Raw genomic sequence first — 26780 nt, 5'->3', positions numbered from 1 at the left:
CCTCTCGGGATCTTGGGCACGCATGCACATGTGCCCGGCGTGAATTTTAAGCCACCAGGTCTGGGATGCGAACTGGTGTTGACTACATGGGAGCCCAGTGACATAGTCATTATGCTAACTGCTGGTCTCATGTCACTGTTTATTTTTCAGGGAGTGGACCATAAACCTACTCCATCGCCTAAACTTTTTCTTTTTTTCTTTACCATTCCCATCAATGGCAAATACCAAGAAAAGTACTCTGAGTTCTGGGGCAGTCTGGACTTGACCTAATTCCTGGAGGATGCATTTTAGATAAGAGTTTTTGCAGTTTGGAAAATGGCTTCATGTACTTCATGAGGCTCTGGGAGAACCAGGCTCCACAGGAGTCTTGGACAAAGAGATACCGCATATCAAAAGAGAAGATCTGTATGTCCCCTCTGAGAACAGGGTGATGACTGACTCTTGGTCAAGGCAGAGGTCTTGTGTGCTGACAGTTATATTGTCAGTGGCATTATTTCTTCCTGGATAAGGTAAGGGTGCAAGAACTGACTGTGGTAGTGACAAGTCCGAACCTCATAAGGTGTGGAAATACCACCACTTCACTGTTATGTGGTCAAGGGACTGCATATTAGGATGCCTTTTTTTTCTTTTTTTGCATTTTTATTTATTATTATGTATACATTCAATCGCTGTACATCATTTAGATTATAAAGGGACTTTACCCAGCTATACACTTCAGTCCAGCCCAGTTAAGAATGCTATACGCATCCTCATCAACAGATAATAAACTGTATTTTTGTCCCACAAATGTCTTAATTTTCTATTATTCCCCTAAATTTCCTTTCCTATGCTCTCCCCCTTCCACACTCTCCTTCCACTTTGTCTCTAGTGTCCATAACAATTTTCAATGCTTTTATGTCCTCCAGTCTTTCAGTCTCTACCATAGAGTGCAGACAGTAGGTATATGTTCAGGTGACACACACAATGTCTCTATTTCATAGCCTGACTTGCTTCACTCAGCAGAAAGTCTTCCATATTTGTCCACTTTCTATCAAATGCCAGGGTCTTGTTGTTTTTTATGACTGAATAGTATCCCAAGGAGTATGAGTGCCACACTTTTCAATCCATTCATCTGTTTGTGGACATTTGGGTTGGCTCCATGTTTTAGCAATCTGGAATAATTCTGCAGTAAATATAGTTGTGCAAATGCTTTTCTGACTGAGCATTCTCCTGTCCTTTGGGTAGATACATGAAATGAAGTGTGTCTTCCAATATGCCTGTAAATATCTTTTTCTGTTACATTTCTAATCACTTCTGTTTGTGTGTGCATTCTTACTGTATTGTTTTATTTCTTATGTCTTGTCCCCAGAACTTGCCATAATGAGGATTATAAATATTTTGACTTATAAATATGAAAAATATGTAAGTTAAATACATTTGGTTTATATTCATTGCCTTTAGTTTTTTTTTTTTTTTCGCTATAGGGCGCGTGCGCTAGCCAGACAGACAGAGAGAAACATAGAGACAGAAAGCGAGAAATCACTCCCCCCAGGGGGGATGGTCACGCCGCAATCCCTTCTCCTCCATTCTCCTCTCGGGATCCCCGGCACGCACGCCCGGCGTGAGCTTCAAGCCACAGGGTCCAGGACGCGAACCGCGGTCGACTACTTGGGAGTCCAGAGACATAGCCATTATGCTAACTGCTGGTTCCCAATTGCCTTTAGTTTTAAATCAGAGGATACTCTCTCCTAGAAACAGGGCAAAATAAATTTATTCTTATTTGTGTCACAGTTTATTTTTTTTTTATTTATTTTTTGGAGAGTTTTTTTTTGCTTTCGGGTGTGTGCGCTCACCAGACAGACAGAGAGAGACAGAAAGACAGAAAGCGAGAAATCACCCCTCAGGGGGGCTGGCCAACAATCCCTTCTCCTCCATTCTCCTCTCGGGATCTTGGGCACGCATGCACATGTGCCCGGCGTGAATTTTAAGCCACCAGGTCTGGGATGCGAACTGGTGTTGACTACATGGGAGCCCAGTGACATAGTCATTATGCTAACTGCTGGTCTCATGTCACTGTTTATTTTTCAGGGAGTGGACCATAAACCTACTCCATCGCCTAAACTTTTTCTTTTTTTCTTTACCATTCCCATCAATGGCAAATACCAAGAAAAGTACTCTGAGTTCTGGGGCAGTCTGGACTTGACCTAATTCCTGGAGGATGCATTTTAGATAAGAGTTTTTGCAGTTTGGAAAATGGCTTCATGTACTTCATGAGGCTCTGGGAGAACCAGGCTCCACAGGAGTCTTGGACAAAGAGATACCGCATATCAAAAGAGAAGATCTGTATGTCCCCTCTGAGAACAGGGTGATGACTGACTCTTGGTCAAGGCAGAGGTCTTGTGTGCTGACAGTTATATTGTCAGTGGCATTATTTCTTCCTGGATAAGGTAAGGGTGCAAGAACTGACTGTGGTAGTGACAAGTCCGAACCTCATAAGGTGTGGAAATACCACCACTTCACTGTTATGTGGTCAAGGGACTGCATATTAGGATGCCTTTTTTTTCTTTTTTTGCATTTTTATTTATTATTATGTATACATTCAATCGCTGTACATCATTTAGATTATAAAGGGACTTTACCCAGCTATACACTTCAGTCCAGCCCAGTTAAGAATGCTATACGCATCCTCATCAACAGATAATAAACTGTATTTTTGTCCCACAAATGTCTTAATTTTCTATTATTCCCCTAAATTTCCTTTCCTATGCTCTCCCCCTTCCACACTCTCCTTCCACTTTGTCTCTAGTGTCCATAACAATTTTCAATGCTTTTATGTCCTCCAGTCTTTCAGTCTCTACCATAGAGTGCAGACAGTAGGTATATGTTCAGGTGACACACACAATGTCTCTATTTCATAGCCTGACTTGCTTCACTCAGCAGAAAGTCTTCCATATTTGTCCACTTTCTATCAAATGCCAGGGTCTTGTTGTTTTTTATGACTGAATAGTATCCCAAGGAGTATGAGTGCCACACTTTTCAATCCATTCATCTGTTTGTGGACATTTGGGTTGGCTCCATGTTTTAGCAATCTGGAATAATTCTGCAGTAAATATAGTTGTGCAAATGCTTTTCTGACTGAGCATTCTCCTGTCCTTTGGGTAGATACCCAGGAGTGGAATTGCTGGATGATATGGTAGTTCTTTTTGAAGGTCTTTGAGGAAACTCCATATTGTCTCCACAGTGCCTGGACCAATTTACATTCCCACAAACAATGTAGGAGTGTTCCTCTTTCACCACATCCCCACCAGCACTTATCATTTTTGTTTTTTTCATCCTCACCATTCTGACTACGATTAGGTGGTATCTCATTGTGGTTTGATCTTCACCTCCTTTATGATGAAGGATGTTGAGCATTTTTTCAAATGCTTTTTGACTATTTGTATGTCTTCCTTAGAGAGTTGTTTATTCAGCTCATTTTTCCATCTTTTAATTGGGTTAATCATTTTCTTCCAGGTAAGCCATATGAGTTCACTGTGTATTTTAGTTATCAGTCCCTTATCTGAGGCACTGTTAACAAAAAATCTCTCACATTCTGAGGGTTGTCGATTCACAATAATTACAGTGTCCTTTGCTATGCTGAAACTTCTTAATGTGATGTAATCCCAGCTGTGTATTTTGGGTATTATTGCCTGTGCTTTGGGAGTCTTGCTTAAAAAGTCTTTACCTACCAATGTCTCTCGGAGTTTCCCCAGTGTTCTCCACCCGTAGTTTTATAGTTTGTAGTCTTAGGTTTAGATCTTTGACCCACTTTGAGTTGATTTTCGTTAATGGTGACCGATAAGGGTTCAGATTTATCTTTGTGCAGGTGAATACCCAGTTTTCCCAGCATCATTTGCTAAAGAGATTTTCCTTTTCTCACTGGATTGGCTGGTACCATTTGTCAAAGATCAGTTGGCTATATGTTTTGGGGTTTATTTCTGGGGGTCTCTACTCTGTTCCATTGGTCCTCATGTCTGTTTTTGTTTCAATACCATGCTAGGTTTGATTATCACAGTTTTGTAATAAAAGATGCCTTTTTACAGTGGCCCCTGAAATAGCATTTCTACTTCTTATGGTTGATTACAGTTAGTAATGTCAGTGACAAAGATAAGAGTTCCAAAGCTAGGGAGAGCAATGAATCCTAAGCTGCTGTGTTTGTCTCAGTAACATGGCACCCAGGTAGCCTATTCCTCCTGCAGGACAAGTAAGGAGTTGTCTCCGCAAGTTCCTTCCATTTCCAGGGCCTGTTGAAGCCTTCAGAGAATGAAATTCCACACTCCATTATGGGAACATTGGGTCAGGGATTGCTAGGAGCAGATCACAGCTGCCTTACTCTGCATGCCCCAGGGGACTGACAGCACACAGACCTTTACAGAGCTTGCACGCCCTCTGTGTAGATAAATCTTAAAGTGTGAAAGCTATCAATGAAAACAAAATAAAGACAGAGTTATCATTTTATTCATCTTTAGGTTCCCTCAGCAGCAGTTCACTGACACATGGCTGAAGAACTAGATTTTTTGAAGGTGGGCGGGTGACATTTCATTTTTCCCCTTGCCAGGGGGTGTGCACTTACCAGAGACAGGGAAAGGGAGAGGTAGAAAGCACTCCACAATGGGGTGATCACACTGCAATCCCTCCCCCATTTGTCTATTCCATCAGAATTTTGGGCATGCTCTCCACGTATTTTTCAAGTCCCATTCCAACTCTCTAACTTTTACACACACACACACACACATACTCCTGATCTGCCCTACTACTTGGTGCTTGCTCAAGACACTAAATTGCAAACCGGTCAGACACACACTTACAGGCAGGGACACTGACACAAACCATCTGTTCTTAGAAGAGATAGACATGACTTCCTCTGCTTCTGTCTGGTCAACACAGGTGGGTTTCCTGTGGGTCTGGACTGTTGGAGGTGGAGAATTGGCAGTGAAGACACCCACAGAGGTGGCTGCAGTGCCCACCTGAAATAGGGACCAGCTTGTCAGTCTTCCAGCACTCAGTAGTAACAGCAGCCGCTCAATCAGCAGAGGCCACATAGTGAGTAGCATTTTTTTGTGAAGAAAAATTAGCCTCCAGCAAAGGCAATCAGACGAGTCAAGATATCAAAAAGTCAAGTTCAAGTTCTCATTTGGAAGCCTAAGAAAAAGACTAGCTAAGAGTGACGGAGATGCTTGGGGTCAGCCTTTCTCATCAATTCTTTCTTAAAGGCAGTCACGGGGCGCCTTCCTCATGGAAATTTCTAACATAATCAGATCTGACTCTACCTCTGCAGCACATCTCGGCTCTGGAATTCAGCTGCTATCTTTCTTTGATAAACTGCCTTAGTCTAATTATTTTTATGCAAAGAATTACTGCTACATGGAGTTTAATATCCCCACTACCCAGTTGCTAACCATCTTGATGGAAATATACCAGTCACGATTTTGACAAACTTTAATTTAGTTACACATTATGATGGTTTTTGAAAGTCCATATCTTTTTCATAGCTGTATGAATTTATGCCATGCTATTTTTCTTCCTAAGGGGGCAAATCTGCTTTTGTTAGCTCTCCATTTTTAATACTGCCTTCACTATAATCCAATGTGGGGGTCCTTTTCAAAGCCACTTGACTGTGTTCCAATGATAAGAAAAATACCAGCTCTTTCTCCTAATGAGAGATGGTACCTTTGTATGGGAGCATGATGGAGGAGTCCAGGTAAGACCCTGCTTGAGTTACAATGAAAGTTATACCCCATCATTGGCAGCCTTGGCAAGATAATCGATCCCAGCACAGGCTACCCCAATCTATGTGTCACATGTCTCTAAGCCAGACCCAGAGGACAACCACTGGGAGCATTTCTATCGCTTTAGGCATAAAGAGTAATGTCATTTTAGATGGTGGGTCAATGGCTGTGGAAGATATTTTAGCATACTTATTAGGAATTTACAAGACTCCTGATTTGCTTAAGCATCTGCCTCTTAAAGGTTTGCTCACTGTAAGTGAGTATTATGGCAAACACCGGACTAGATGGTCATGAATTGTAACTTTGTCCTTTGCAGAAGGATCCAGAAAATCAGCCTCTATGGTAGGGACCACTGTTTTCTTTCTTTTTTTAATTTTAAAGATTTTATTTTTTACTTTTTTTTTTTTAAGAGATTTTTACTTTAGGGTGCATGTGCTTGCCAGAGAGAGAAAGAGACAGAGACAGTGAGAGGGATGAGAGGGAAAGTGAGAAATCATCCCTCAGAGCAAAGGGCCATGCTGCAATCCCTTCTCATCCATTCTCCTCTTGGGGTCTTAGGCATGCACACACTTAGCCAGTGTGATTTTGAAACTACCAGATCTGGGACTCAAACCATGGTTAGCCATGTGGGAGTCCAGTGATATAACAGCTACATCATCTGCTGGCCCCAAAGATTTTATTTTTTAAGAGCAATTTGGGATTCACAGCTAAACTGAGAGGGAGATTGAGATACTTCCCATGTACTCTTCTTCCCTGAGTCATCCATTATTGATAACAGCCACCAGAGTTGTACATTTATTTATTTATTTATTTTTGGAGAGGTTTTTGCTATAGGGCACGTGTGCTTGCCAGAAAGACAGAGAGAGAAAGAGAGACAAAAAGCGAGAAATCACCCCCCCAGGGGGGATGGCCACACTACAATCCCTTCTCCTCCATTTGCCTCTTGGGATCTTGGGCATGCACGCGCATGCACCCGGCATGAGTTTAAGCCTCTCGGTTTGAGACTTGAATCACAGTCGACTACATGGGAGTCCAGTGACATAGCCGTTACACCAACTGCTTGTCCTGCAAAATGTTACATTTATTGCTCTTGGTGAATCTGCTTTGACACATCGTGATCAGCTGGATTCCATAGTTTATATTAGGGCCCACTCTTCGCATTGTACTTTCTACGGGTTTGGACAAATGTCTAATGACATGAATCTCCCATGATAGTATTATACAGAACAGTTTCAGCACCCTAAAAATCTTCTGTGCCCCAACTCCATAGTTTTGCCTTTACCTACATATTATGTAGTTGGAATCATATAGGATGTATCCTTTTTAGTTTGGTTTCTTTCACTTAGAAATATACACTTAAGTTTCCTCCATATCTTTCATGACTTGGTAGTTCATTTCTCTTCTAGGGATGCATCACAGTTCAACCTTCACCTACATCTTGGTTCCTTCCAAGTTTTGGCAATAATGAACGAAGCTGCTATAAACATTGTGGTGGGTTTATGTATGAACCTGAATTTTCAGCTCTTTAAGGTAAATGCCAGGGAGCACAATTGCTGGACCATGTATGTGTTTAGTTTTGTAAGGACTTGACAAACCTACTTTCAAAGTGGCTGTATTTTTGTTTGTTTGTTTATTTATTTATTTATTTAGGTTTTTGTGCTCCTCGAAGAGAGATATAGAGAAGAAAAGTGAGAAATCACTCCCCAGGGTGGTTGATCACATCCCAGTCCCTTCTTCTCCATTCTCCTCTTGGTATTTTGGGCATGCATGCACACACATCCAGAGTGATTTTTCAGGTTGCCAGATCCGGGACTCACTATGGTAACCATGTGGGAGTCCGGTGCCTTAACCACCATGCTACTGCTGGCCCTGTGTTTTTGTTTTTGATAGACTCCACACTGCTTTTCCAGTCCGCTCAGGCTTCATCTCCTAGAGAAGCCTTTCTTCACCCAGAAGTAACCATTCCTTCTTCTGCATACAATTACCCTGGGGCAATATTTTGTATCAATTCAATACTTATTTCTAGGTAGATCTCCCCTCCGAGATCCTTAGTTATTGGAGGTCAAAGTCCAAGTATTATTTATCCTTGTATCTGTAGTGTTCAGGTCAGTGCCTAGTTAGTACATTGTAGGTAACCAATCAGTGGCTGTAGTGGCCTAAACTAATTTATTTAACCAGTGGGCCTTGATAGTTTGATGTTAGTATTCTAAAATCAAAGAGACAGAGCAAATCCATATGCGAACCCCCTCATCCCAATCACAACGTTACCCCAAAATACACATTTATGTACAAGTTGGCTCTAGACACTTGAAAGGTACACTTTGTGATTAAGAGCAATGATACACTCAGACAGGACGATGAAGGCTCCCTGTACAGCTCCACAGTATTATCTGTGTATGGACGACTGGCTTGTAACTACCCATCTAGATCTGAAAGCTGTCTGTTCACATACATGTGTCTGGAAATATGTTAAGGGTTCTTCTGATCCCCTTAATGAAGTGACTTCAAAAAATCTGGCTTTGTACCTTAAAAAACTAAAGAGGCTTAATGAAAGTTAAGAACCAGTGCTCACTCCCCTTTTTAACAATTTAGTACAGAAGTTGGCTTTTTCTCCACGCGGTTGCTGGGTTGTGATACGGCGTCACTGAGCGGGGTACAACAAAATCCGGGATAAAGGCCTTATTATAAAGAATCAGCAGGCTGACAGATGCCGACTGGATAAATGCGGCGGTATTTGCGTACTGGTGGGGAACACAGATACCAACTGCTTAACTTGTTACGTGCACAGTGGTTTCAATGCGAGCTTAGTGTGATCCTTCAGATTCCCAGTTCCTTTACGAGTGAAAGGCATTCCTTAGTTATTTGACATGATAATATGCATAATCTGTCAAAGCAGAAACTTGTTCGTTGCTTTCTGCAGCCTGTAGTGTATGCTACCTTCAGCTAAAATGCCATGAGTTCCGCATAACAGGGATGTGAGGAAACCCTTTAAGAATGTAGCAGAGTTCATCAAAGCCTTTTAGGTGATCTTAAGAGGCTGTTTAATGTATTGCTGATTCACAGAGATGGAAAGGACTGTAGAGAATATAAGTAGAAGTCTCTTGCCTTTGGGTCATGCCACAGAACGCCTTTGAGAAATATAGGTATATGTGAGCCCATTCTTTAAAATCATTTAAGAAGGGAGATTCCTTATCAACATTAATCAATTGCATTTTTTAATAACCTTTCCTAATAGAAACATCTCTCTTACACTGCGACATTTTTCATATTGCAATTTCTCTGCTGAAGTATTCTTTCACAGTAGAGGTGAAGAAAAAGAAATTGCTCATCCTCTTATCACTTAGCAAATATATACAGACTCTCCCAGTCACCACTAGGCATTGTTTCAGTTCTTTTCTCACTTCCAACGCACCGATTATCTTTATTTCTGTCACAATCCCTGTCACGTTCCCCAAATCCACAAATATCAACTTTTGAATCACAACTTTTATGGGTACTCAGTAGTGTGAGTAATGGGGTAGTGACTGCTTGGTCCTGGAGTGTTTTATAGGGTGGACAGTTTTCCAAATGGGATTCTCTTTAAGAAACCAAAATCCATTTACACATCTGTCATGTGGCAGGCACAGTGCTGATTTGTGTAGCCCGTGAACTAGGTTTCCTTTAGATCATTCTGCAAGAATAAAATTAACCCAACCTGGGGAGGTAGAGGAGCCAGTGTACATTTCTCAGGGTTCTAATCCCCAAAGATGTTGGGAGGAGGTTACAGATTTGGGCAGGAATCATCTGGCAAACCAGGAGCAGATGAAGCCTTTCACATGTGTTCACTATCTCTGTGACTTTTTTTTTTTTTTTTTTTTTCTATAGGGTGTGTGCTCTCACCAGAAAGACAGAGAGAAACAGAGAGATATTTTTTTTTTTTTTTTTTTTTTTTGCTATAGGGCGTGTGCGCTCGCCAGACAGAGACAGAGAGACAGAAAGCAAGGAATCACCCCCCCGCCCCAGGGGGGATGGCCATGCCACAATCCCTTCTCCTCTGTTCTCCTCTCGGGATCTTGGGCACGCACACACATGCGCCCAGCATGAGTTTTAAGCCACCGGGTCCGTGAACCGTGGCTGACTACATGGGAGTCCAGTGACATAGCCGTTACACTAACTGTTGGTCCCTATCTCTGTGACTTTTTACATACTTTCCTCCATTGCCATGGCATCCAGAACATGGGGCTGAAAGAACAGGAAGATCATTCAAGCAAGTTCACCATATCAGGCTGGGTTGTAGTTTATCCTCCAGGAGAGAGCCACCTTCACAACATACTTTGAGAAAGTTGCCTAACCTCTATGAGCTTCAGTGCTTTATTTTTATTTTTTTTTTCTGTGATCAATAAAATGGAAATTTTAATTAGTACATTACAGTATCTCCATGAAGATTGAAACAATATATGCAAAGTGATTAGTATATGATAATAGACAACTGTATTATTGTTTCATACCACTGTTTATTTACTACTTAGAGTTTTCTAGGAATCACGTTGCTGTATGTATTTCCTTGTCTTTTAGTCTTCTATCAATCATGACCAAGAGTCCTTCCTTGTACTCGGCTGACGTATGTCAAGTTTTAGGTGACTTTGTTTTTGTTGTTCTTGCTGACTTTTTTCCATGTCCTCTAGGAAGATGGAAAACTTGCTCCTGAACTTGTCAAGTACAGTTCTGGGGCCAGCAGACGACATGGAAGTTAAGATGTTAGATCCCACATGGCTGACTGGGCAGTTTGAGTCCTGGACCCAACAGCTTGGAAATCACACCTAATGTGTGTGCATGTGTGCCCAAAATCCGAAGAGGAGAAGGGGTTGTGGCATAGCTGTACTCCCTGGAGGTGATTTCTTACTTTCTCTCTCTCTGGTGAGTGCACACACCCTCTAGCAAAAGCTAAAACATAAATAACAAAAGCAAAAACATAAATAAATAAAAATGAAAAATTCCTAAACCAAACCAAAACAAAACCCTTGAGTTCTAGGAATAATAATAGGCAATTGTACACTATATATTATACACGTATTATCCATTTCACCCCTCCCTCACCCCATGAAACCATATTAGGAATGACAGAACCAGTCTCAGTGACACACATCAGGGGCCGTACATGAGGTCACATGCATAGAGCTTGGATTCGTCCCCAGGTCTCTCTTGCCACTCTGTCAAGTTGCCCCAGCAAGCTTAGTCTTTCTGTAGGCAGACTAAAGAATTTCTTTTTTCCACTTGGCAACCAACTATTGATAGGGAAACTAAGGTAAACCATTTTAGAAATATAAACCATGTCACCTACTTCAAATCCTTTTTAGAAAGAATAGTAATAATGATAATGTTGGGTTACATGTGAAAGGTGTGTTTAAATATGAGTGGAAAGTTAAACCAATGATTAGTAGTAGTAGGTCCAAATTATTTTAGGTTGGTTAGTTTTGGCCACGTTAGAAGGATTAATATTTTTCACATCATCACACCTTTACTTACAGGTTTAACAGGCTTTAACTCAACATGATCCTGGTAGTAGGAGTGTGTATCAAGTCCACCTATGAAATCAACTGAAAATATAACACAGCCCAATATGAATAAATGTGGAGACAAAACACACATAGTACTAAATGTTTAAAGGAGACTAAATAGGAATAAAATAAACAAGAATATATTTTTACCACAAAACGTAAAAAAAAAAATCTATATTTAGTGTACGGGACTACTAAAATATTGTCTGTGATTAAAAATGAGGGGATATTTTTAAAGATACACAAAGAACCTGGGCTTTTATGATCTGAACATCTTTGTTATTGGTTTCAATAAAAAAACTAAGTAATATTAGATAGCATGGGACTTTAAATGTGTTTGGCCATAGGTATATAGATAATGCCCTTTCTCCCTATACATCAAAAAATATACTTTCTTTTCTTATTGCCAGAATCTTTTTTTTTCTCTTAAGGATATTTATTGCATCATTGGAAAGATTTTTGAGAGGTCATATAATCTACTTCCATGTCTTCTGCTTTCAAGTCACCCCTAAGAAACAAGCATTTGCCTTTTGCAAGACCTTATATCCTCTTGGATAGCATGGGACTTGAACTGTCTGTCCAGACTTTCTAGTCTTGGTAATAGTTTTTCTAATTTCTTTCTGTTTTAATCAAAACCTCAATATTTTTTCCCACTGATAATGTACATGAATGGTCTTAATTTGTTTCTCTGGTTTTATAGTTCATTAAAATATTAGTTTCTTTAAACCAAGGTTGATTGGACTATAGTATTCTCCCATGAACATATTTATGCACCCAGGTATATTCTCGGGTGTGTGTGTGTTCATATTGACTCAGGTACACCTTATGCAAATATTGCATCAGATCCTCAGCTCAAGACAGGCATTGCAATGAACTGTAATTTGCAGTGAGTATGTTAACCTCTTCTGAATTTCTATTGAAGCTCGACTAGCTTTACTCTTGTCAGTTTTTGACCTGTTCTATCCTTTTACTGCCTTTGGAAGAAGTGAAGCAAGCCTCGGCTAATCAAAGGTTCACCAGCATGCTCTGTAGATAGAAGCTTTGGGGGCCTCTGGGCTGTTAGCAGCCAGGTGGCAAGCAGACATTTCCATGCAACCCTCTTGGAGATAAGAAGAGCTGGAACCTATCTAACTTCTACCAGGTACACAAGTTACCTCAACACCACCTTAAGGAGAAAAGTGGTGAAGTGTCAATCTGAGACACAAATTTTTCACTAGAGAATAATCAGTGCTTAAAGCACTTTTTTGTTTTTGTTTTTCTACATGGCATGTGAGTTTCTTGGAGAGAGACAGAGAGAGGAAAAATGAGAAATAACCCCCTAGAGGGGAAGACCACGACACAGCCCCCTCTCTTCCATTCTCCTCTGTGGATTTTGGGCATATACACGCACATGCCTAGTGTGAATATTCCAGGCACTGAGTCCAGGACTCGAACCATGGTTGGCCATGTGGGAGTACCTTAGAATGAACATCTGAAAGGTTTGCTTTTATTCCAGTGCCAGTACCTTAGAATGAACATCTGAAAGGTTTGCTTTTATCCCAGTGCCAGCCACCATACCACCTGCTATTTCCCTTAAAGCACTATTTAAATAGCAAGATTGGACTGAATTTTTATCAGGTTATATATTCAATTAAATCCCCATCACCTTATCCTGTTGACCAAATGGTGAAATTTTAGGAAAATTGCATTAATTAGCAAGATTGGACTGAATTTTTATCAGGTTAGATATTCAATTAAATCCCCATTACCTTATCCTGTTGACCAATTGGTGAAATTTTAGAAGGAGAATTGCATTGACTAAAGATTGAATGACCAGGCCCAGGTGTGGTGGTACAATTTTGTAGGGCTATGTCTGTCTCTCTGTCTTTCTCTTTCTCTCTCATGGAAGAAATAAATACATTAATTAAAAACAACAAATAAACATAAGCTTCATTAAAAGAATCTTTTCTCAAGTCAAGATATTTGAAGAGAAATTGTAAAAACAGGACATTAAGTCTTGTATATATATACTCTTTTGAGAGATTTTTGCTATAAGGTGCATGTGCTCACCCGAGAGACAGCGAGACAGAAAGTGAGAAGTCACCTCCCAGGGAAGATGGCCACATTACAACCCCTTCTCCTCCATTTTCCCCTTGGGATTTTGGGCACGAACACACACGCACTCATGAGTTTTAAGCTGCTGGGTCTAGGACTTGAACTGTGTTTGATTGTGTGGGAGTTCAGCAACATAACCACTAGCCATCTGCTTGTCCTTAAATCTTGTATATTTGAGTTCCCATTATTAATAAACTTCAATGTTTTCCTTTTTATCATTTTTCAAATACTGCAGTTTACTAAAAGCTCTAAAAGGTACCTTTTGGGAGTATATTGTTTGCTAATTAATCAATTATGTTTTTCAATTGATCTTGAATGTAATACAACTAAACTATAGATTTACTTGTAAAAATACAACCATTGTGAGAAACTTGATTTATAAAGTAGCTGTTCAAAGGCTGAAATATTCTGAACTCAGACTGATGAAGAGTAGGAAAGAGAAAGTATATTCTATCATGCTGAAGTTCTTTTTGTTTTCAACATCAGCTTCATCCCCCAAATTTTCTAATTTATTTATTTTAAATGTGTGTATATATATTTATATATATATAAACAGAGTTCTATTTTTATTGGTGGAATATTGAAGCTTTATTGAGATGCATATAAAAGTTACCAGTGCATTTGAATTCAAACAAATTTTTGCTTCATAAGTTTCATAATCTAGTAAGAACACTGTTTTTGTTTTTTGTTTTTTTTTTCTACCCACATGTTTTACTCTACTAGCATTTGTATTTGTATTATTTCCATAAAACAAATAATTCTATCTTTAGTATTTTTAAAGTTTGTTTTTTTTTAAAAAAAAGAATTATTTACTTACTTAATTCAATTTATTAGTAGTAGTACTTAATTTGACCAGAGAGAGACGCAGAGAGAGAAAGAGAAATGGAAAGTGAGAAAGCAAGCTACCAGGTCCAGGACTCAAACCATGGTCGGCCATACAGGAGTCCAGCACCTTAACCACCACACCACCTACCAGCCTCTAGTATTTATTTCTTAATAAAATTGTCATAGCATTAAGAATATCATTGGATGAAATGATCATCTAAAAGGTGTACTCTTATTCCATGAAATATTCCATCAAGAAAGTCATGACATGTTTTTCTGTAACTTTCATGACTTTCCTGATGACCCAATATATTTTAAAAATGATATCTTTATTGAATAAAATAGCTGACATTATAATCTGGCATATAAAACTGACATCATTATTTTACCTCTTTGAGAAACTTCTCTTTCACAAATGGGACAACACATTAACCCATACTTCTGGGTGCTCCCCACTGACCCTAACATTTGTGGTCTGATGGGAGGAGTTGGTGGTAGAGACAACAGCTTCCAGTACTTCTCCCACCTATATCTCAGACTAGAAGGAGTTACCCATGTTTCCACCAACCCTGTCTAAAACTTATTATTATTATTGTTCTTAGTGACTAGCCTGCATGCTCTCTGGAAGGAAATTGCTAGTTATGTTGTATCTTCTAAGTTTTTGGGAAAAGAGAGCAGAGCAGAGTTCTTAGTTTTCTTACAGATTTAACTTTACATTAAGAGAAAAAGTCTCAGACCAGCCTGTGGTGTGGTTGTTTAGGTGGCTGGAGTCCACATGGTTGATTGTGCTGTTTGAGCCCCAAACCCAGAAGCTTGAGAAACATACTAGGCTCATGTGTGTGTGCCCAAAATGCTGAGAAGGAGGAGAAATAGAAGAGAAGGGATTGTGAAGTGGCCATTGCCCATGGGAGGGTGGTTTCTCACTTTTTCTTTCTGGCTTTCTCTGGTGAGCATGTGTGTCCTCTGATAAGTAAAAGACAAGTAAATAAAAATAAAAAGAAGTCTCTTCATGGAACATGCATCTCATATGACTTGAGAAGGCTAAAAGTCTTGTTTGCTTACCCATTTTAGATCTTACTAATACAAATAACAATAATGGTATTTCATTTAAAATTAGAAAATCTATAATAATGTCTAAACCAGACAGACTGTGAGAGTAATTTGTTTAAGTAGAAACTGTTTTGACCAAACTAGGACGTCTGTTCATCCCAGTCAACAATATAAATGAACTGCACTTTGCATATCAGACTCTAGAGCAGTGTAAAATTTGTACACCTCCGAAAATAAAATGTCATTTTCAGATAAAACTTAAATGATCAAGATTCTGAACTAGACAAGACTAACCACAACAACAACAAATGTAACTACAAAGGAGGAATCATTGAGAAGTAGGTCATAAAGAAACTGAAAACCTCACGAATTATTTATAGATGGGACACAGCAATGAGACAAGAAGTTTATAAATTCAGTAGGAGATGATGTTTCCATATCTAAAAAAATTAGTTAGGCATCTATCAACACTTTGAAGTTTATAAATTCAGTAGGAGATGATGTTTTCATATCTAAAAAAATTAGTTTGTTAGGCATCTGTCAACACTTTTCTTTGGCTAGAGTGAAAGATGATAGTTTAAGTAAAGGGGTAAATTAAAGAGAAAATGGAGGTCGAGTTTACAGATTCCTATTTTAAAAATGCTGTTAAATGCTTTAAAAATGAAGACTAACAAAAAGAAGCTTAAATAAAAGACTTTAAAACAGTGCAGTAGAAAAGAATTACAGCTTTTGATTAAGTTTGAAAAAAAAAAGGCAGCCATATTGTACTGATCAAAAAGTGAAGCAACTATGCATTTACAAGAGTAAGATGTGGAATTAAGCTTCGTTCAGTGGAAATAGGGGGATGGATATTAGCGAATGGAAGAGACAAGGACAGGTAGTTCAAAGGTATTAGAAAAGGAGATTAAGAATGGAAACATCCCATGAAACCTGCAGTTGTAACAGCAAGAACACTAGATAAGAATCTTCAGCAGAAAAATGGGCATGGAAGACATGGGGAGATAGAGGGAAAATTGAGGGCATAGGGACTTGCAGTATAGTGAACTCAAATTCTGTGTACTCTGAATATTAAAACTTGCAAATGTGAAATAAATTGTAGGAAAAAAAATTAGCACAAGTAAGAGTTGGCACGGATGTTTTTGGTGAATTTTTCTAGGTCAGAGGTTCTGTCTTCTGCATCTGAGATTTGATCTTCTGCATGATCTGAGAAAATAACCCCCAAAAGAGAATAATGTATGAGTAATACTAGATACCATAAAACACTCAAACATCCAGATAATCAGTACACCAGAAAGTGAAGAAACTAATAAGGACATTGATAATCTAATCCATGAAATACTGGAATAAAACTTTCCAAACCTAGAAAGGCATTCAAATATCCGGACCCAAGAAATACAAAGGACCACACATAGAATAAACCCAAGAAGATCTTCTCCAAGGCACATCATAGCCAGATTGATCAAAACCACAGACAGGTAAGGTACTAAAATTGGCAAGAGAGAAACATCAAGTTACTTTCAAAGGACATTCCATCAGGCTAATGTCGGACTTCTCATTGTAAACAATGCAAGCAGGGAAAGAATGGGAAAATACATTCAAAGTGTTACGTGAAAAACAATTGCGACCAAGAATACTATATCTGGAAATATTATCCTTTATATGGGAAGAAAAGACCAAAACATTCTCAGGTAAACAAAATCTGAAAGAATTCACCACATCAGACCAGCTCTCCAAGAAGTTCTGAAGGGAATGCTATACCAGGAAAACTAAAGTCAGACACACACAAATAAGAGTACCCCCCCAAAAAAAAATAGAATTTTGTGACTTTTGATTGAAACATTACTGATTTTCTTCTATGCTTTGTTTTTGAGATTTAAGGATTTTTGTCTTTTCTTGAACTGTATAGAAGTACATCTACCCACTGTTTGAACTGAATCCTAACCTTTTCCCTGGCTTTAGTTTTAAGCAAATTTCTCTTAACATTTTTTTTATTTTGATCTATCAAAACTAAAACTGTTGGGGACCAGCAGTTAACATAATGGCTATGTCACTGGACTCTCATGCAGTTGACTACTGTTCGAGTCCCAGATCTGGCGGCTTAAATTCATGCTGGGTGCATGTTCATGCGTGCCCACGATCCCGAGAGGAGAATGGAGGAGAACGGATTGTGGTGTGGCCATCCCCCCTGGGGGGGTGATTTCTCACTTTCTGTCTCCCTGTCTCTCTGTCTTTCTGGCGAGCACATGCGCCCTATAGCAAAAACCTCTCAAAAACAAACAAAAACCCTAAAACTCTTTTTTTCTTGAAATTAAAAAAATGCATTAAAAATACCTATTTAATGACTGTAGTAAGTTATATAGCCCAGCTAGGTGCTACTATATCATATGTTCATTCTACTCACTGAAGTTTATGCCGAAAGTCAGACATGTATTCCTAGATAAGTATATATCAGCTGCACTTTCTACTGAAAGTATTTAGATTAACTAAGATTTTTAAGAATCAATAAAATTAAAAAAAATGGCATGGGGACCAGCAGTTAGCATAATGGCTATGTCGCTGGACTCCCACGTAGTCGACCGCGGTTCGTGTCTCGGACCCGGCAGCTTAAACTCACGCCGGGCGCGTGTGCGTGCGTGCCCAGGATCCCAAGAGGAGAATGGAGAAGGGATTGTGGCGTGGCAATCCCCCCTGGGGGGTGATTTCTCGCTTTCTGTCTCTCTGTCTCTCTCTGTCTGTCTGGTGAGCGCACGCGCCCTATAGCAAAAAACCTCTCCAAAAAAAAAAAAAAAAAAAGGCATGGAAAGCAACTGTAGATACCAGAGCCAGTGTGGAAGGATGGGGGGAAATGGCAGAGGGTGAGAAGGGAATCAAGGGGGAAGAAAAAAAAGAAGCAAAATATATAAGAAACAAGAAATGGAAAATCATCTGTTGATGGTAACATGTATGGCAATATACTCGATTGAGCCAATATACAGTGTATACTGGATGGAAAAGCTCACTTTGTATACTGTCATGATGTACAAAGAATGAATGTAAATAAATAAAACAAATTAAAAAAATAGAAAAAGAAACTACCATATATAAACCTAGTTGTTGCCTAGTAGTGGGCTAAGGCAGCAGGGGGATGATACTATAATAAAAAGCAAAGTTTAATGAAAAAGAAAGAGTTGGCACATTCACATCCGTTCTCAGACACTGAGGTGCTACCATCACAGCTCTCGCTTGAGCCATAGCAAATTCCTGACAAGGATTCTCACCAAACTAAAAAAATTACAGAGAATTCTTGATCTACAGCAACATCTTACTGTACAAATGCAGATTCATTTTCTACTCCTGTTTTTTTTTTTTTTTTCTTTCTTGAGAAATTTTTGCTATAGGGCATGTGTGCTCACCAGAGAGATAGAAATCAAGACACCCAACCCCTAAACACACACCCAGGGTGATGGCCATGGCTCAATCCCTCTTCTCCATTCTCCTTTAGGGATTTTGGGTATGCATGCACACACGCTTGGTGTGAGTTTCAAGTCTCTGGGACTCGAATCGTGGTTGACTATGTGGCAGTCTAGCACTCCAACCATTATGCCACCTGCTGGCTCCCCATTTTCCACTCGAGTGGCCATTGGCCATGTGGGAGTCCAGCACTCTTAACCACCATGCCACCTGCTGGCCTCTTGTCTAGGTTTTAATTGCATATTTTTTTTAAAAAGAACTATTTTACTTGTTTAATTTTATTTGTTATTATTATTAGTAGTATTTATAATTAGACCAGAGTGAGAGACAGAAAGAGAGAGAAAGGAAAAGTGAGAAAGCAAACTGCAAGGTCTGGGACTCAAACTGTGGTTGGCCATGTGGGAGTCCAGCATTTTAACCACTACATCACCTGCCAGCCCCTAAACTTTTTATTTTAAGAAATATAGGCACAGAAATAGGTAAAACTCTCTTCTCCACTGTCTTGACTTGATTTTTCATATCAGGCAGATCTGTTTTGAATATCAGTTCTACTATCTACTAACTTTTTGACTGTGGGCAAATCATTTAACCTCTTAGTGACAGTTGCTTGCACAAGCAAGTTGAGTGTTCTAGTTATCTATTGCTGCATAACAAAACATGCTGTAGTCATGACTTAAAGCAATAGTCATCAATTATTTTGTTCACAGACTGATGAATCTGAGCAGAGCTAGCAGGAAAGATTTATTTCTGCTCCACATAGTATTAGCTGGGCACTGTATGGGGGGCTGGAGGACAAGCTTCTGAGGTGGCTCATTTACATGGGTGCCTAGTTGGTGCAAGTTTTGGCTGTTCACTCTGCTGAGGCTGAAGGACCTTGCCACTTTCCACAGGGCCCTTTGCATGTGTCCTAGGCTTCCTTGTAGCACAGCAGTGGGGTTCCAAGTGCTAGACACCAAGACAGAGAGCTAGGAAAAAGTAGTGTTGCCTTCTACGATCTAGACCAAAAAGTCACATGAAGCCACTTCAACCAAACTCTATTAGTTGGGATAATAACCACAGCTGGTTAGGTTCAAGGGGAAGGAGCAGAAATCCCACTGTTTTTTTTTTTTTGTTGTTTTGTTTTTTGTTTTTAGATTTTTATCATAGGGTGTGTGTACTTGCCAGAGAAAGACAGAGAGAGGAGAGGAGAGAGGAAAAGTGAGAAATCACCTCCTCTCCTCCAGGAGGCATGACCGTGCCACAATCCCTTCTCCTCCATTCTCCTCTCAAGGTTTTGGGTACTTATGTGCATGCACCTGGCATGATTTTCAAGCTGCCAGGTCTGAAACTTGAACCACGGAGATGGCCATGTGAGATTCAGTATTGTGTCACCTATTGGGAATCATGCCTTTTTTTTTTTTCTCTCAGAGATTTTTGCTATAAGGTGTGTGTGCTTGCTAAAGACACAGACACAGAGAAAGAGAAAGTGAGAAATCACCCTCTGGGGGATGACCATGCTGCAGTTCTTTATCCTCCATTCTGTTGTGATTTTGAGCATGCATGCACGTGTACCTGGTATGAGTTTAAAGCAACCAGGTCTGGGACTTGAACTTTGGTCAGCCATGTGGGAGACAGTGCCTCAACCGCTATGCCACCTGTTGGCCCTAAATTCCACTTCTTAATGGGGAAGTTAAAAATATTTCCCAGAATATTCTAGTTTTGTGAAATAAAATTTTTTTGAGAGGTTTTTGCTAAGAGCGTGTGTGCTCACCAGAAAGACAGAGACAGAGAGATAGAAAGTGAGAAATCACCCGCCATGGGGGATGGCCATGTCACAATCCCTTCTCCTCCATTCTCCTCTTGGGATCTTGGACACGCACGCACACACCCCCGTTGTGAGTTTAAGTCACTGGGTCCGGGACTCGAACTGCAGTCAACTACATGGGAGTCCAATGACATAGCCATTATGCCAACTGCTGGTCCCAGAAACCACTCTTAACCACTGTAAACTAATTTATTTCATGGGACCAGCAGTTGGTGTAATGGCTATGTCGCTGGACTCCATGTAGTCAACCGCTTTTTGAGTCCTAGACCCAGTGGTTTAAACTCACGTTGTGTGCGTGTGTGTGGCATGCCCCAGATTCTAAGAGGAGAATGGAGGAAAAGGGATTGCAGCATGGCCATTTCCCCGGGGGTGATTTCTCGCTTTCTGTCTCTCTCTGTCTTTCTGGAGAACACATGTGCTCTATAGCAAAAACTACTAAAAAAAAAAAAAAAAGAGTGTTTTCCAATAGGTTTATGATTAGGTTGTTGGGATACATTTTTCTATGCAAAAATGCAACATGACTTTCCCGATAACCCAATATGATGGTTATTAAGAAAATGTATGTAATATGTAGGATAGTGCCTGATAGATTCTTTGTAGTAGCTCAAATATACTTCCTTTTCTTCACTAGAATTAAAATTTTGTTTTTTGATTTGTGCTTGTTTCTTCAAAGCACATGTCACACTTAATAGAAATAGGCACTCAGCAAGTGTTTACTGTAATGAATGAAGGGGAGGGGACTGAAAATAGTAAGGTTTTGAAAACAAAAGTCATGGCCCTTACTGTTTTGTAGGATCACAGTCTTCTTTTATAATCTTATAAAAATGATGAAAGCCCTTTGCAAAAAAAATGCACACTTTTATCCATTAAACAATTTCAGTATGATTTCACGGGGCTCACAGCTCCTAGCATTCATGAAACTCAGAAGAAGGACCTCCTGTTTAGTTTTGCCTTTATCTTTGATACACTTAAAGCTAAAGCATGTCATTTCCAGTGAGCACTCAAGTTGTCATTTGTGTCCTGGGTTTAACTATATTCAACAAATAATTAACCAGGATGTAGGCGTTTTATTTCTGATCCAGCTATGTGTTGTGCTGCGCTGTCACTGGAACAAGGAACACGGAGCCCTGTAACATTGCGTTTAGTCCAGAGAAAAGAAAAGACTCAGGAAGATGAAGACCAATTAATCTATCTACTCTGAGCTTGCTTTCTGGTCTATCATTGTTCCTGCTATGTGGTTATTAGACCTTTCTAGTAAGCATTTATTTTACAAATTGCTAAGTCCAGCAATAAAGTCATAAGGAAGCATTGCTCAGGCCTTAAAGAACTCAAATACTGGGGCTGTTACACTGTGATTTACCTGTTCTGTGATACGAATTCAAAAGAAAAAGAGCTGGGGAAGAGGCTTGACATCAACTTCATTCACACAGAGAGTTCTTTAAAAGACACAGAGAGGTTTCTGTAGCACCTCATGGGTAATGAGGGCTTTTAGGAGAGAACAGTTATTTCGGAGGTAACAGGCAACTAAGCTCTGCTGGTGTCACTAGGGAACAAGCTACTCTGCATGGCTGCTGATCTGCTGTCTTTTTTTTTTGAGCTTTTAGAAGTCATGTCCTGCTGTGCCAAACTACAGACCACAGTTAGGGCTCTCACAGCACTGTGAGTGGCCACAGAGGCGCCATGATGGGTCTTCAGGGCACAGTGGACTTGACAGTGCCCTAAAACATTGCTGATGTCCATGGGTTGGGGGCTGTACTGCTCCCTCCCTCAAATAACTTTGGAAACCTTAAAGGCTGTCCAAGCAGGCAGATGACACCCAAGTGCCAGCTTTATAGCTATTGTTGCTGTTCTCTTTATGATTCAGAAAGTTTATAATCTCTTCAGCCTTTCTGAAAGCATGTGAAACTGGAGAAGGGAAACACAAGGGATCAATGAGGTGCTCAACAATAAGTTGGCTGCAGCTGGGAGAGTGGAGTTTGCAGTCTGAAATGTTACAAGTAGCTGAGTTTTTCTTTGGGATGAATTTAAAGAAGGCTATAATCAGTAACTTTGTAAAATCTATAAATGACCAGATCACTGACTTTATCATGTCTTCTCTTTCAAACATTTCTTTCCAATTTTGTTTTATTTTTGCTCTCTGGGAGACTAATTTCTTTCTTCTGCTTCTTTTTATTTTTTTAGAGAGATGTTTGCTATAGGGCATGTGTGCTTGCCAGACAGACAGAGAGAGACAGAGAGCGAGAAATCACCCCCCAGGGGGGATGGCCACACTGCAATCCTTACTCCTCCATTCTCTTCTCATGATTTTGGGCACGGATGTATATGTGCCCAGTAGGAGATTTGTTTTGTTTTGTTTTCTAGAGAGATTATTTTTACTATATGGTATGTGTACTTGCCAGAGAGACAGAGAAACGGAAAGCAAAAAATCACCCCCTGGGAGGATGGCCATGCTTCAATCCCTTCTCCTCCATTCTCCTCTTGGGATCTTGGGCACACACATGTGCCTAGCATTGGTGTGAGTCTTAAGCAGCCGGGTCTGGGACTCAAACCATGGTCAACTACGTGGAGGTCTAGTGACATACTGTTACACCATCTGCTGGCCCTGAGGACTTATTTATTATGCCCAGTATAGTACTATGGTCTTACAAGAATCACAGTGAGTGAATTTTTTTGTCTATTCTTAATGAGCTGTTGTTAGTATAATTTTATCTATCTCTAACTAGACCAATGATTGATGCCTCAGATCATTATGGATTATACACTGTTATCTCCCACAATCTTCTATATGGAAATTACAAATTATTCTTTCATTGTCTATGTTAAGATTATCTTTGTTTTCAAGAATCCATCCTTATTTAAAAAAAAAAGAAATTGAAAAATGAGGAAAGAACTCTTACATTGCAGATTCCAGTGGAGCAGTTACATTTTGGTGGTGTGAGAGCTCCACGTGGTGGTCAAGGCCCTCCATCAGTGAGAGTTAAGTGGCCTCCTAGGTCTCACTGGAGGATGACAGCATCTGCCCATTTTTTCCCGTTGTGAAGTCATTGTGCTTCCCTTGAAGCAGCAGCTCAGGATTCCCTGACTCCATCACTTGGTCTCAGAAAATCAATGAGGTGCTCAACAATAAGTTGGCTGCAGCTGGGAGAGTGGAGTTTGCAGTCTGAAATGTTACAAGTAGCTGAGTTTTTCTTTGGGATGAATTTAAAGAAGGCTCAGAAAACAATATCAACCCACTTGTGGTTCAGGTTATGTGAAAAGTTTGACCAAGTCTAAAACAATGAATGAAGACAAATGTTGGTCAGAAGGTCTAGGTTCTCCTAGATTTTCTAGGGTCTCTCCTTGGATCCAGTGAGGCCTCTGGAAGGCTAAGCACTGTGTACACTTTGTGCCCCGAAGAACTGGGTCAACTGAAGTATTCTTTCTCATTTTTTCTTTATACTGAGTCTGGATATTACACATTGGATATCAATTTGCCATTACCTGTTTAGTTCTTCATTGCATTTGATTAGTACACCGGGAGCATTGGGCACATAGTGAACATATATGTTTTACAAATGAATAAATGAAGGTATTGGGGCTGAAAATAAATCTATAAATTATTTCTTTTTTATTTTTGAAATGTGTGATAGATTAATTAAGAAAAAAATGATAGAATAAACATATTACACTAGGACAGAAGTTCATGGGGAAAGTGGAATAAAGATACAAGTTCATAAAGAAGTGAGGCTCAGCCATGGTGGCTCAGAGGCAATACAAGGCTCTGCCGTGTTGAAATCCATATGGAAGACCGTGGTTCTGGGTTCACCTTTATAAACTGGCTTGAGTGTGTCTGTCATCCTGGCTGACTGAAAGGCTTGGAGAGAGAAATAGATGTGGTGTAAGACCCTGCTGAGGTGTTAGTCTTTTTCTCTTCCTTTCCCTTTATCTCTCTCTTACAAAAGAAGTAAAAGAAAAAGCCTAAAAAAATGGAATGATTTAGCTGTGTAGGTACTTTTTCAGTGGTTGATGGTGAGTATTACATTGCTATGGCATTTAGATTCCATGAGACACGTTCAGGAAAGTAGTGCCTCAGTTTTATTATTAAAGATTATAGTGATTTTGTACTGTGTTAATTTACCTAAATTGGAATTATGTGTCAAAAACTGCCTTCTAGGGAACCAGCAGTTAGCGTAATGGCTATATCACTGGACTCTCACGTAGTCGACCGCAGTACGCGTCCCGGACCCGGTGGCTTAAAACTCACGCCAGGCACGTGTGCATGCGTGCCCAAGATCCTGAGAGGAGAATGGAGGAGAAGGGATTGCGGCGTGACCATACCCTGGGGGGTGATTTCTCGCTTTCTGTCTCTATGTCTCTCTCTGTCTGTCTGGCGAGCGCACGCGCCCTATAGCGAAAATCCCTCCAAAAACAAACAAACAAACAAACAAAAAAATCCTGCCTTCTGCATGTGGTTCTGAGTTGGCCACAAGGATATCTGTGCAAGACATGGAAGACAGAAGTAAAGCAGTGGTGACCACACAGGAAGTTGGTCTGGAGTCTCAAGCTCCTATGTAATTCATATGTGGAGTGCTTACAGCATGACATGGTAGAGAATTTGAGAACATGGTGGGTTGCCAGCAAGACCACCTAAGGAAGTGGATGTCTGTTCCTCCCTCTCAGAGCCTGTGCCACCACATCAACCCCGACCTCAGAACCAGTGCTGAGAAGAGAACAGTGTGCCTGAGCTTATACTTCATGTGGCTGAGAAGTCACTGTCGTGGCTGAGAAGTCACTGTCGTGGCTGAGATCTCCTGCAAGTGATCACCACAAGGAAGAAATGCTATCTAGCTTAATCACAGCATTTATTTTGTATCATATTCTCTTACATTGTAAAAAGCAAGATTATTTTTCTTTTGCCAGAAGGCATGAGAGAGAGAGAGAGAGAAAGCATCCCCCCATAGGGAATGGTCATGCAGCAACCTCTTCTCATCCATCTCTCGCTGCTTTCAAGATTTTGGGAACACACGGACATGCTCCCTGTGTGTTTTTCAAGCCCCTGGGCTTCACACTCATACAATGCTATTGGCTAGGTAGCATCTAACTGCCTTAACCATTATGCAATGGAACCTGCTAGAACCAGACTTGAATAATGGAGGATTCTTCCAGTTTTATTAAGTAACCATATAGAATTTTTATGTGTTTAAAGATAAGCACTTCTGGGCTGGCAGGTGGTGTGGTGATTAAGATATTGGACTTCACACATGGCCCACCATGGTTCGAGTGCTGGACCTGGTAACTTGCTTTTTTACTTTCCCTTCCTCGCTCTCTCTTTCTCTCTCTGTGTCTTTCTCTGGTCAAATAAAAATAAATAAATAGAAATAAAGAATAAATAATTCCTTAAAGAAGAAAGAAAAAAATAAACACTTAAAAAATTTGGTTGTTGTTTTTATTACATTAAATTGGATCCTAAGAGTCTGTTATTCTATTTATTTATTTTATTGGAGTTTTTTGCCTCAGGGCATGTGCACTCACCAGAGTGAGATAAGAGACAGAGACAGTGAGAGGGAAAGCAAGAAATTACTCGCCCAGGAGAGGTCAGCCATGCTGCAATCCCTTCTCCTCTGTTCTCCTCCTGGGATCTTGGGCATGCATATACACACACCCAGCACGGATTTGAAGCCATATGGGGTTCAGGACTTGACCTGTGGTCTACCATGTGGGAGTCCAGTGATGTAACCACTACACCATCTGCTGGCCCCAAGAGTCTTACTCTAATGCTAAGTTTCACACACTGTGGGTTCTGTGCTAAAATAGGACAATCAATTTGGATCAAAATTACTGAGTGTGTTATATCACATGTGCTTCCTTCCCCATAGAAACTTACCATGTAGTGGGATAGTCCATGATTTTCCAGATTATTCCAGTAATTTATATTAGCCTAAATATTTAATATGAGTGTTCGGGTTTTAATCTAGTATGCGACTATTGTCTCTTCCTTTACCTATTTATGAGGAATTGTGTTATTATCTTATTGGAAAGAAATGCACTGCCTCAAGTTGGAAAGCATATCCACTTCAGCCCCCAAAATATCTGGATTAAATAGTAGTTCTACTTCTGATAAGCTGTGTGATTTGGGGAAAAAAAATCTCAGTTTACTCATCTGTGAAATGAGGACATTGGCTGCATCAGTGGGTGTCATTACCCTAAATGAGCCAGAGGCCACGGATGTGGCACATAGGACGCACGTAGCAGCCTGCAAGCCACCGCTGATGTCATTTAGAGATTGATCTTATT

The 26780-nt window shown here is 40.0% G+C and overlaps 1 protein-coding gene across 1 annotated transcript in view; it reads right to left on the bottom strand.

Annotated features, from left to right (window-relative positions):
- Positions 1–26780, bottom strand: part of NKAIN3 (sodium/potassium transporting ATPase interacting 3) — a 453115-nt gene that overhangs the window by 3827 nt on the left and 422508 nt on the right. The window contains exon 8 of the mRNA XM_006170605.2: positions 11253–11323. Coding sequence (XP_006170667.1) covers positions 11253–11323 — 71 coding nt within the window. The remainder of the gene's footprint in view (positions 1–11252; positions 11324–26780) is intronic.

Source organism: Tupaia chinensis, unplaced genomic scaffold (genome assembly GCF_000334495.1).
Source record: "Tupaia chinensis unplaced genomic scaffold, TupChi_1.0 Scaffold148698_1, whole genome shotgun sequence".
Taxonomy (NCBI): Eukaryota; Metazoa; Chordata; class Mammalia; order Scandentia; family Tupaiidae; genus Tupaia; species Tupaia belangeri.
The sequence above is the reverse complement of the archived record's forward strand: the minus strand, read 5'-3'. Positions and strand labels throughout refer to the sequence as shown.